Source organism: Crocodylus porosus, unplaced genomic scaffold, assembly GCF_001723895.1.
Source record: "Crocodylus porosus isolate Cpor-Errol unplaced genomic scaffold, CroPor_comp1, whole genome shotgun sequence".
Taxonomy (NCBI): Eukaryota; Metazoa; Chordata; order Crocodylia; family Crocodylidae; genus Crocodylus; species Crocodylus porosus.
In genome coordinates this window covers 134,592,647-134,605,197 of record NW_017728931.1, presented here as the reverse complement: position 1 = coordinate 134,605,197, position 12,551 = coordinate 134,592,647, and the positions used below count along the sequence as shown (strand labels likewise).

The window sequence follows — 12,551 nt, the reverse complement described above, 5'->3', positions numbered from 1 at the left end:
ATAGTCTGCAACACTACATGTCTATGAAATGAATATCCTACAATCACTTAGTTTGCAGTGGGAGACGGATTGTTATGAAAAAAAGTTGTAAAAATAACTTATTCTCCTTCATTTTCTAAAAAATAAGTAGCAGTTCTGCAATTCTTTTCCCCAGACAGCAGAAATAATATTGAACACAAGTTTCTACTTTTGCTGCTTACAGAGCTATTATCAAGTAAAACAGGGAATACAACATTACTGTAATAAGTGCAGAGATATTCTGCTTCCCTCACTTCCTCTTTCCCCCACAAACTAATTTAATTTTCCCAATACCACGAGACACACACCTGGCCATAATTTCTGTCTATCACTTCAGAAGCAGCATTGGATTTTCTCCACTAACTTCAGCTGCAAAAGGCATTCACAGCTGGAAAGGCCTGTTTGGAAGGTCTTATTTTTATTCCCAGTATGGAGTACCAGCAGCAAAACTGCTCCAGCTCTTTTTCATTCTGCTCCTCAATCTTGTTCAAACTGCTCTGAGAGTCCTTATGTTCTTACTGGACTTTCTTTTTTCCTCACTCAGCCAAAGCAGAATACAGGGTAGGTCAAATTTGAAAGGGTTTTAAGACAATAAAATTGACTGGTAATGAAAGGAAACTCCACTCAGGCAGATTTCACTCTAGCACAGAGGGAGGTGTCAAAACTTCTAGGCTGACAGTTCTCCAAGGTAGCATTAATCAGAGGAGTGCCACAGGCAGAGATTTGAAAAATCTTGTGCTTATTTAGGAAGGGTAGGGCCACCAGAACTTGTTGGGAATTGCTGATGCTCAACTGAACAGGCAATGTTTTTGAATATCATTACTAAATTTGGTATTGTTGCCCCTGCCTTCTATCATCAACCACTTCCTGCCCTTAGGGAAGTAGGAAAGGACTAGTAATTCACAATAGAGCAGGAACTGCTGAAAACTTTACGGCTTACATTTATCGCTGATGCAAAAGACAGCATAATAGAAGTGTACAATGTAAAATGACACAACACGTTTGAGTACTCTGGTTTCAAGTTGGAGTAAAAGCTGAACAAATAGAAAATGAAAATCCTTCACTTGTGTAAGCCACTCCACTTGGAGGCAAGGCTACACATTTATAAGTGAAGGGTAATTATTTATTAATGTACCAGCTGTTTGTCCCCTCCATAGGCAACTTCATGAGAACATAAGTGCCATACTGGATCAGACTAATGGTCCATCTAGCCCAGTATCCCATCTTCAGCAAATGGCAGAAGAGGATGATCTACAAGGAGAGCATCATCCTGGGTGGCTGTTTCCTCATGACAATCCAGCATCCAATCTGTCACATAGTGGCAGGTGTGATAACAGCAGCTGGCAGTAGGTATCATCTTGGGAGAACTGCTTGCATATGCATTCCTTAGTACAGAGTAAATGTGGAGTTAATTATGCCATGCTGTGTATTAATACCCTAAAGCAAATCACTGCAGACTTAATTAGCCTCTATTAAGATATCATCTTTAGATCTTCCGACAGCAGAACACGAGTGGGCTTCCAAGGCGATGTGATAGTTTGCTCAAGTCAAGCTGAACTACAAACTAGCCAAACTGGATTTGGACTCAGCAGTAATGGCAGGAGCAGCAACAGCACATCATTTGCCCCCGTACCACTGACATGCATGCACACTGGGGATGTGTGCCCTGAATCTTGGCAGCACGACGCTCCCCACTCACCTTGTTTGTGACAGTCCAGTAACTGTATGGGTTCAAATCCTCAGCCATTACAGCTGAACTGCTCCAAAACTTTGAACACATCATAAATCTTGTTCTGATCAACTGCTCTTGCTTAGAACAAATTAATATAAAAATAAACAGGGAAACTGTCTACCTCACTCTTAGTATCAATAAGGAATTCCAAGGAATTTTTCTTGTTTCAAAAATATATATTATGTCCCATCCACTATACTAAAAAACAAAGATAAACAAACTCAACTCTTTGCAAGTCTGAAATAAAATGACAAGCATTCATTACAACCAGATAATCCTTTACCTGTTGCTTGTTGCCTTTTCGAGTTAGCATGACAAAAGGCATAGTGTCTCCAGACTCTGAATCTCCTTCCCCACCACCTAATGGTGGACCCTTCTTTAGCTGGCTTTTGAGATGCAGAGGAATAGCAACATCCAGCTGATGCACTTTCACAGACTCTCCACTCCGTTGCTTAAAGAAAAAAAGAAAGAAAGAAAACATAGGGCATGCAAAATTGTTTCTTAGTGACAAAACGCTAAAAACATGGAAGCTTTGTTACTGTACTCACAAAGCATTTCCATGATTGATAAGCTCTTATATTCTAATATAACCATGTATATTCTAATACACAAACATGTATTAGGCCTCATTAAGTTGTACTCTGGTTCCTTCTTGGTAATATCAACAATATTAGGCCATACATCATTTACTTCTTAATTACCGACTTAAAAACGCCCCCCTCAGAACACTTGAATTCATTACATAGTTTTTCTACATGATCACTAAACATCTCCTGAAATTTCCTTCTATCCACAGAAGTCACCAAGTTCAAATGAGTTAAAAGATTGTTTTCCACTCTGTCTCCCACACCCACTGTCTGTTTTCTCATATAATGAGAAGGTAGAGGCAATTAAATGTGTTTGAATTGCATCCTTCGGCTGACAGATTTAGCATATTTCAGTTTATCAAGTACACCACTTGGATATGCCAGGTTAAACAGTCAATGCTGGTCTGAAAACAATTTTTTCATAGAAACCTTCCAGAAACACTGGGATCACAATTCTCTGTTCAAAAACAAGCTCAAAACTTTCCCTTCTGAAATAAAGCTTACATAAACATCAAAAAAAAGATCTACGGGTGCTCAAAACACATCTTCAGTTACAATTTGGAACTGAAGCTTTTTGCATTTAATACAAAAAATTCTGCCAGTTTTAAAAGCATTTAAGACAGCTGCATTGAATTTAAAAAATGTTGCCTGAATACATCTCTTAGACAATGCAGCAAGCCCACTTAAAAAAAAGTGAATGAGTTTGACTATCAGCAGAAAAATTAATTAATTCCACTGGATGTTACTTGCCTTAATAAAAAAAAAAAAAGAAAAAGAGAGAATCTCTGATGATTACAAACTTACTACCTTTCTCCTCTGTTGAAACTGGTCTGCTTAACATAATACTTAACAGTACCATCATTAGCATTCAAGGAAAAACAAGATTAACTTCCAACACTCCAGCAACATCAATTCACCAATCAATTTGGTACACAAAAACATTCTCTTTTGTGTGCATCTTTTCAATCCATTAGGATGGTACCAAAGGATCTGCCTACAATGTTATATTTCCCCTCCCTTCCTGAGCTGGCAAGGACAGCTGCATCTTGGAAGCACACCTGCTGGTAAATAAAGCAACCAATAAAAGGCTTAATGGAGCTCGATTTAGCACTCAGGGCTATAGGAGACTTATGATAGTGGGAAACAGGGAAAGACTGTGGGAAAGGGGCAGAGAGGAGGAGTTTGAGGGGAGAAAAAGGCTTTCATGAGAGCCCAGGACTGAGCCAAACCACCATGAGACCCAACTCTTTTTTTCCCTGCCTTGGAGGCTGGACAGAAGAATGTGCATCTCAGGGGCAGAACCAGCAACCAGTTCTCTAGAGTTGGGAGAGCCTAGCATGACTCTGCATGAACTAAACACTAAAGCACAGGAGGAAGGGGGAGGGGGGGATATTCAAGCAAGCCTGTGTGAAATGTGCTCCTTTACGGAGAAGTGTTCATCAGCTAGTTTATGTTTGCACCACCTGAGTTTTCCTTTGATTGTTTACAGTAGTCTTATGTAGAATTTAGATTATGATTTGTAAGGGGATGGTTTGGACAGGGATGATCCTGCTTCAGACAGGAGGCTGGACTAGATGACTTCTGGAGGTCCCTTTCAGCCTTACTTGTCTATGTTTCTAGGAAAAGGCAGCAAGAAAAGCACAGCAAATCCACATCCCCACTATGAAGGATATTCCATATGAAGCCCTTGTCTATTTCGAAATCTGATGGAATCAACCATGCAGTGAAGATGCTTGTTTACTCTAAGACAAGACAAAGATTCAAACCTGAAGATTTTCCAGCATCATTTTATCTAAAGCCTGGATGAAGTCTTCATCCTCTGCGCAAGGGACATGCTTAAGTCCTCCTCCTTTAATCATTACTTCCTGTAGAAAAGAGAAATATCCTGCCGCATAAATTTGATCTCTAGTGAATTTAAGGATGAAATTAAATTACTAAACGAAGCTCATCTTGTTTACATTCACGACTAATTTATATTTATAGAGGAATAGTTAAACTAAAAGAACTGTTGGAGGAAAATTGTTTGGCGGTTTGCTCAGCTCAGCTAAAGGAATATGGTTTACTACTCTTGGTTTCTTATGCTGTAACACTGATCAAAAGCCAATATGCAGTGTTCTACCATTAGTACTGTGATCTGTACTCACCTTAAATAATTTGGCTACAACACAAATTCTCTTTCCACCTCTGCCTGCAAGTGATATTCTGAGATTTATATTCTTAAGATTGTGCAATTAGATTCCCTTTTCTGAAGAGACGTTGCCATTAATTTAGGGAACACAGGTGCTGCCATAAATAAATAATAAAATAATCCATTCACGGGCATACTGGTGTAAGAATAGCACTGATGCTGTCAGAACCTGCTAATTGCCACATTCTTTGTTTCTTGCCTTATTCTATTTCCTGTTTCAATTCGGTGATCAGAAGGAGCGTAATTAATCTACTCCACATCAGCTTGCTGCTCATGCTCATTACCTCATTAGAATGTCAAAACCCCTCTCCTTTCTGCCAGCTTACTGTGTGTTTTCATAATGGTTATGCAATCTCTAAGAGTGCAAATACTTGTGCAAATGCACATTTTCATGAGTTCTTTTGAGACTTTCACTCTCCTAAAAACCTTGCAAATGACAGCTGGTATCAAGGCTTGCCAAAGAGGCATTGCAAATTAAATTAATTTTATATGAAATAAAAGGTTTTTTTGCTGTAGATCCACAAATCTGTAGTGAGCAGTATCTGCTAAATATACTCCGTGCTAAAAAACTGACCATGCAAAAGCAGCTTCACTAATCAAAAGCTGATACATACTGTATTCTCTTCATCTGTTTCGTTTTCTTTATTAGAGTCTGTGAGGTAATCTGTATTCTCTTCCTCCTCTTCTTCACCCTCCTCTTCCTCATTGTCTGAGCCCTCCTGAAATAGTATATTGAAAGCACAAATTTTAATGGCATGCCATTTAAACATAATTTTAATGAGAGAAACCCATAAGTGACACCAAAAAACCTCCTGCGCCTAAAATTGGACTTGGGCATCCACATTTCAAGTTGAAGATAATGATTCAGAGAAACCCAGTCTAACCTCTCTGTGGAGTCTCCAAGCCCGCCTGTGTTCTCATCAAAATCTCATTTAGGCACCTAAACTTCAGTTACTGTGCATGGTTGGAGGCATCACCATCTTGGCTAAGGAGATCATTTAGGCACCTATCTGCCATCTACAACTGCTTGCAATTCACAAACTCAGGTCTGGCCTACACTACATAGTTCTGTTGGCAAAACAGAGTCCACAGTGATAGCTACCCTCTGCCAGCAGAGCCACACTAGCTCTGCAACAGAAAGGAGGTTTCTGCTGCCACTAGAAAACTGAAAGAAAGTGTGCATAGATCTTCCTGTGCCTTCTGCCAAGTCGCTCCAGACACTTTAACAACCAGGCACCCTCAGACAGCAGCTTGAGCCCTGCCAACACAGCAGATGAAGTGAAGCCATATGGATCTGGGCAGAATCTGTGCAGAGCCAGAGCTGTGCATGGGTATACATGAGCTGTCAGCTTCTCTGGCAGCCACTGTCTGTCACCAGAAGTTCTGGTAGTGAAAGCAGCCTAACAGAGATGAGGGCTATGTGTCCCTCTGAGAAGGGACAACATTGATAGGCAGCACTGATTTCAGGACTTAGCCATTTTCTACTGTTTTGCTATCTTTTATGTAATAACCTAATGGTGAGAGTACCTACCTAGAGAACAGGAGACATATCTCCTCAACCTGATAGGTTTTAAAACAGGGGCTGGGCAATTATTTGGGTCCAAGGGCCACATAAGGACTTCGAAGAGCTGTTGCCGACTGGGTCAGCAGCCCCCCACCCTGGACATGGCGCTTTGGGTGGGGGGGGGAGTATTCGGCAGCAGGACACGTGTGATCCGCATCCTGCATGCCCTGCCCCGTGGGGAGTGAATGGAGGGGGAGTGGGCGTGTGCGTGGGGGGGTGCTGCTTGGGAAACAGCCAGGTGTGTGGGGAAGGAGGGAGAAAAGGGGAAAACACATGCAGCAGAACTCAGTCAATGGGTGGCTGCCCCTGTGGTGCTCAGGTGTGGGCCAAGTCCTGCCTGGGGGAGCCCATGTTGCACTCCTGCCCACACCCACCAGCACAAACCAAGGTGCAGACCCTGCCCAGTGCACAGCTTCTGGTGGGGCTGTTGCCAGTGCAGCTGAAGTTGGCCAGGCCTGCATTGTCACCAGGTGGTGAAGGGAGCAGAGCAGCACCTGGCTGGCTACACCTACACTGGGAACAGCCCCACTGGAAGCTGTGCGCATTGGCCAGGGCCCAGATCAGTGGGGCTGTCCTGCTCTCCTCATCTTCAACTACTGCTGCTACACTGCTCCAGGCAGGTTGGGAGGAAAGAAAGGGGAGCTTCAACCAGGAGGCTCCTACCCAGCCCGTGTAGCTCCATCTTCCAGCCACCTTCCGCATGCTCCAGCCACCCTCAGATGGCTGCTCATTCTGCTGGGTGGGCAGAGCAGGTGGAAGGCAGCCAGGAGCTAAAGCCACAGCTCCACATGCTGGGCAGGAACCATCTGCTGAAGTTTCCCCTCCTGCGTGGAGCTGCACGCGAGGGGAGCAGAACAGCCCCACCAGCCTAAGCACCAGCCAGTCCACAACTTCTGGTGGGGCTGTTCCCAGTGCAGCTGCAGCTGACCAGGTGCTGCTCTGCTCCCCACAGCTGCACTACTCTGGGCAGGCAGGCAGGCAGGAAGGAAGCTTCAGCTGGGTGGCTCCCACTTGAGATAAGGGGAGCAGAACAGTATCCCGCTATCTGCAGCCGCACTAGGAACAGCCCTGCCAGAAGCTGTGTGCTGGCTGGGGCCCAGGCCGGCGGGAGCACGGCATGGGCTCCCCAGCAGGAACGGGTGGGGCTTGGTCTCATGGGGAGCACTGCAGGGGCAGCTGCAGGCCAGATCCAGTCAGTTGGCAGGCTGGATCTGGCCCATGGGTCATACTTTGGCCACCCTTGTTTTAAGCCCACATCTGCTGCTGCCGAGAAGAACACTAACCAGCACACTGAAGAGCCACATCCAACACTCCAGTTGAAGCAGGGCCACTGAGTAACCAAGAACACAAGAGACATAGCCAGAATGAGAATAACCAACAAAGGGCATGACTAAGCTCAGTGATGAGAGTGCTCTCCAAAGAGGGCAGTCTCCTAAGTCCTAGTCTCTGCCCAAAAATTGTTTATGCATTTTATCCAAATGCAAAATGCACAACCTGTGTTGGGAGCAGGGACCACAACCTAGGACCCTCTCCCAAGGAAGTACCTTTCATGGGCTACAGTTATGCTCCTCCTTACTGTATGAATTTTCCACTCCTTTGCATAGTAGCCAAGCTTCAGCAGGAAGAATGGTGTCCACCCTAGCCAAAACCTATTAGTCATGGCCCTAATGCTAAAAATGGGATTTTTACTGAGAAAAGACCAACATACATGTCTCCCACTAAGGTATTACATACAAGGTGACCCTCTACCACCTCATCTTTTCCCAAAAGAAAAAAAAAGTGAGCCCATCACCTGGATATTAAATGGTAACTTACACATCTAAATACAAATAAGCGCTTCAGGCTGTGAATCCCAGTTTTGGTGAAGTAGGTAACACAATACTCCAGGCAGATACCTGGTGGGATTTCAGATGTAGCTCTTCCTTTCACATTTCATGCTGGCTACTTTAAGCATCTTCCCCCACAGCACAATAAATTCTAGGCAGGTACCTCTTCCTCTAAAACCTACGGACCTTGGGCACCTAACTTAGGTTTATGAATACCACTCTTGCTGCTGTCATCTTAAAAGTCAGGTGCCAGACTGCTCACTATCACCACACCTAAGTCCTTTTGTAAATCTTACCTTAAAGTTCATACACCATTCATTCCCACCCACTGCCTCACAGTCCTGTACAATTACTTCACTATATTTTCTTGCATATTGCATGTTCTCAGAATAAAGACACACACCTTGTGTTGGGATGCCAGAATGAGGCAAAAAAATTTTTTCCAAAATCTTTACCTGCCACAGCCAGGGCTCATCGTGGCTGAATGTGGGCTGCAGGCAGGGGAGCAAAGTCCTGCCTGTGTCTCACCCTCTTACTGAAGCTGCACAGCTAAGGGCTTCACCCTGTCACAGCCACAGTAGAACTGGCTGAGTCAGAAACTGCTGACGATTTGGCAGCAACTGTGACAGGGTGAAACCTCTAGCTGTGCAAGTGCAAGGAGAGGGTGAGTGATACCAACTTTGGGATGCCACCTCCCTATACATGGCTGGGAAGGGAGCACAGCTTCATACAGCCCTTCCAGAGTCCCCTATACCTCCAGTTGCTTGAAACATTCACCCCAACTTTGGGCAACTAGTTTGTGGGGGGAAGAGGGCAAAGACAGGGTGTGTCTGGTAAATAAGATGTTCTTCACTTTCAATGCTCAGGCTTGTTTCCAGGGATAATCATGTCCCTGAGAAGCATCTACTGATCAGTGTGTGAAATCTCCTCTAAGTCAACCATAATTACTCTGCTAGTCTAGAACTATCTTTGTTATTTAAAGAAATGGCATAGTTGGAGAAAGCCACGATTCAATTCCTAAGTGATACATACGTGCTGACAACTCTGTGCCGCCACCACAATGGGGGTGCACAACTCCATGCCACCGTCCCTGATGCTTCTGGGTGTTGGATCCGACCCAGCTGCAGCCCCACACCCCATCATTGGCAAAGACATCATGTCACCACCTCCAGGGCTGGCAGGCCTTGGCTCCAATCAGGCTGTAGCCCCATGCCCTGCACCCCACTGTCTGTGCAGAAATCATGGGGGAGAGGGGGCAGACGCTGCCAATGATTCAATTAATCTATACGGTTTAAGTAGTCATACCTATATTTGCTGGTGTATATGACTGGTGAAGTATTAAGACATATGATCTCCCAATGGGAAAAATCCACTTTGGGTATTAAAAATAGCCATTTCACAGAGTTACTCAAAAATAAGCTGACAGTGCCAGTTTAAACACTTTACCATATACTTTGGTTAAAGATATGTAGGACTCTGGTCCTTAATTCATATTTTCCTTTAACTTCCTCATCGTACTTTTTTGGTTTATTGATTAAAGAACATTTGTTTGTTGGGTTTCATGTTTAACATTTAATATTCAACCTACATACTGTAATCAGGCTGCCTTATCTCAGTGCTTAGTGAACACATTATTAATTGTTAAAAGCACAAAACCACCCAACTTTGAGAAGGTTTATTACTGGGAAGCAAAGATTGCATAGAAGGAAGTATTTTTTTTAAACTGAACAAAAGTCCAAAAACAAATTAAGAGATAAAGTCATATCAAGTTAGGACTGAAATTCATATGAATTATTTTTCTGCAGAAACGCCAATCTATTTTTAACAAGGATGTTTACCCAATTAGTTTAGTGCCTATGCTAACAAGAGCTCATACCAACAAGAAAAACAAACATTAAAAATCTCTACTGTTTCTTATTTCCTTGTCATTTTTATCACGATAAAGTAAATTTGTCATGACAACTGTAAAACTACTGTGTCATAATGACTCGTTCAAATTTATATGGTCTCATACAGGAGCACAGTGTACACTATCAGCTTTATTTTTATTTGTTCTTCCACATCTGATTGATATTATCAATGCATTAAATATAAGCAGACTGACCAGAGCCAAAAGCCTTGATCTCATTACACAAGAATAAGTGATCAAGCAGTCCAAAGTATCTGTTTGTTTTAATTCTTGGTCTTTCATACTAGTTGCTGCACAGATGTCATAAAAACAGCTTTTATATTTATAAATTAATTCCTTGACTAAGCTGAGAGGTTGTACACTGCGCTGGACTAAGTGTAAAATCAACTTTTAATCCTGGCTCTACCACTATTTGCTCTGTGCAAGCTCGAAGTGTTGTTTACTCCCCCACATCCGTAAAATGGGGCAATAACTGCCTGCCCTCACAGAGGTGATGCACAAAATTTAGAGCCAGATGTTACTTCTTAGAGGAGCCTGAATACATTAGTTTTGTACAGAGGTTCGTCACAGCAAGTAGACTCAGAAGCAGCACTTCCGGCAGTGGCACACAGGATTTAAAAGTCTACCCAAACATCCTCTCTGCAACTAGCACCTGTACATAACAGAGCCTTGCTACACATGCTACACCACTGCCGTTGAAGCTTCCTGAACCCCACCACAAATATTAGGGGTGTAGAGTTAAAAAGTATTATACACTAGTTCCTTTTACTTGAGGATAGTGTAAAGTAAGGTAAATAAATGGAATCACCTCTTCCTCCGGCTCATTTACTTCACTTTCATTTCCAGACTGTTCTTCTGTCTCTGCTCCACCTTCCTCCTCCTCTTCATCCTCTTCCAGGTTCTCACCCTCAGTCATAGAATCTTTTGAATCTTTGTCATTCACAAGGCCTGTGAAATGGGGGAAAAAAAGGGAAGGGATTGGGAAGACAGCGTATCAGAAAGGAAACCATTTTTCACTGCAACATAGCATTACAGATACTCACATAAGAGAACGTGAGAAACTCACAACTACTGAAGATTAAAGAAAATACCCAATCATGATGTTTCATTCCCAAGAGATGCTTTTATTTTAAATAAAAGAAATTAATTTTACTTGTACATTAAAGAAATATAAAGAGAGAAATTTATTTCAAAACATTTCAAGAAAACCTCTATAAGAAGCTTTTAAGAATTCCAGAAAAGCACCAATCAAGACCTGTAACATCCCTAAACATCTCAAATTTCTTCAATTTGTTTAACTTGGGCCATATTAATTGGATACAATCTCAACGGCTCTACGTAAAATGCCAGAAAATCTGGAGTTTTCTTTCTACAGTGAGGTTACCCATGTTCTGAGAAATTCAAATACAACTATGCAAACACGCCAGGAAATTCTATAACATATAGGTTAGCATAAGGAACCTCGCACCATGGTTTTGTTTGATGTAGTGCTACGAGTTGAGACCGGTGCTGTTAGTTTGATTATAAAATGAAACTGCCACAGTACAGGTCATAAATGTGAAAGACACTTTTACACTGTTTATAACAGATTCTTTTAAAATGAAATGGATTTTTATTTCTGTATGAATGAGTTTATCTGGTACTCAAGTCTGTGTGGATGAAGCCAGGTGCTCAAATGCAGTCAGAGGCCCCTCCCAAATCTGAGAGTTAGCCTATTCATATTTACTCTTTAAAATTATTAAAACTCTGTTTTAACTGCTGTTTGATTTATACAAAATGCCATTATAGCCTCACAGAACATTTATAGTTCTCCTTTATGGAGTCAGACTCCATAACACAACATCAAACCACAACACATTCGATATATTCCAGTTTCCAATTAATTGTTTTTTCACATTATTCTTGAAAGATATCTGAAAGCTTAGTATTGCACTGAAATTAGTTTCTCTAAGACCTCTTTTTAAAAATGAAGTTAAACTATCCAGAGCAAAAAACCCTCTGTTTCCAGAATACAGTAGTCTTTCACGCATTCTTTTAATTTTTTCAGTAATCTACAAAGCCACTTTAACCTCCTGAGGATTGTGGTTTGAACTGGCAGATAATTATACTTAAGCCAGCCTCATTTAACAGCACATTTCAACCAATGATTTTTCAAAGAGTTGATCTGAAAGGCTGCAAAGTTGATATAGCCAATGGACACAGTACCTTTATTCATATTTCAAACTACACAACCCGTACGCTTATGAGAGATGGCTTCATTACCCTAAAGGACAAACAAAGGAATCATTTTCATGTTTCTAAACCATGAAGCAGGTAGTTTTGCTTCTTTTTAAACCAAGCAATACTATAATCTACTGCATCAAGTTGAGGCTCGCTCCCATAACCATGGAAAATTGAGTTGAGGATTTTTGGTTTTATAAGCAATCATGCCTGGTTTCATAACCCACCATGTCTACCTTAAATTAGGATTTCTTAAAGCCAACCAGCATTGTGGCCTTGCTCTCCGTGAGGTGGAGCCAGAACAGGTTGTCCTGCACCTCATCTGCACATAAGTTTTTGGTGGGTCCCAGGACTCATGACAAGACCACGTGGTTCCAGTCACAGAATTACAGAACTTGGGTCAGAAGGGACCTTGTAGATCTTCAAGTCCGACCCCCTGCCTGGGCAGGAGAAAAAAACTGGGCTCAAATGATCCCAGCTAGGTAGGCATCAAGCCTCCTCTTAAAG

General features: G+C 42.3%; 1 protein-coding gene across 2 annotated transcripts in view; it reads right to left on the bottom strand.

Moving 5' to 3' along the window:
• UPF2 (UPF2 regulator of nonsense transcripts homolog (yeast)) overlaps positions 1-12,551 on the bottom strand; it is a 95,063-nt gene that overhangs the window by 10,342 nt on the left and 72,170 nt on the right. For both annotated transcript variants that reach the window (XM_019543708.1, XM_019543707.1), the window contains exons 16-19: positions 10,633-10,772; positions 5,140-5,244; positions 4,104-4,202; positions 2,034-2,201 (exon numbers count right to left, since the gene is read on the bottom strand). In XM_019543708.1, the coding sequence (XP_019399253.1) occupies positions 2,034-2,201; positions 4,104-4,202; positions 5,140-5,244; positions 10,633-10,772 (512 nt within the window). The remainder of the gene's footprint in view (positions 1-2,033; positions 2,202-4,103; positions 4,203-5,139; positions 5,245-10,632; positions 10,773-12,551) is intronic.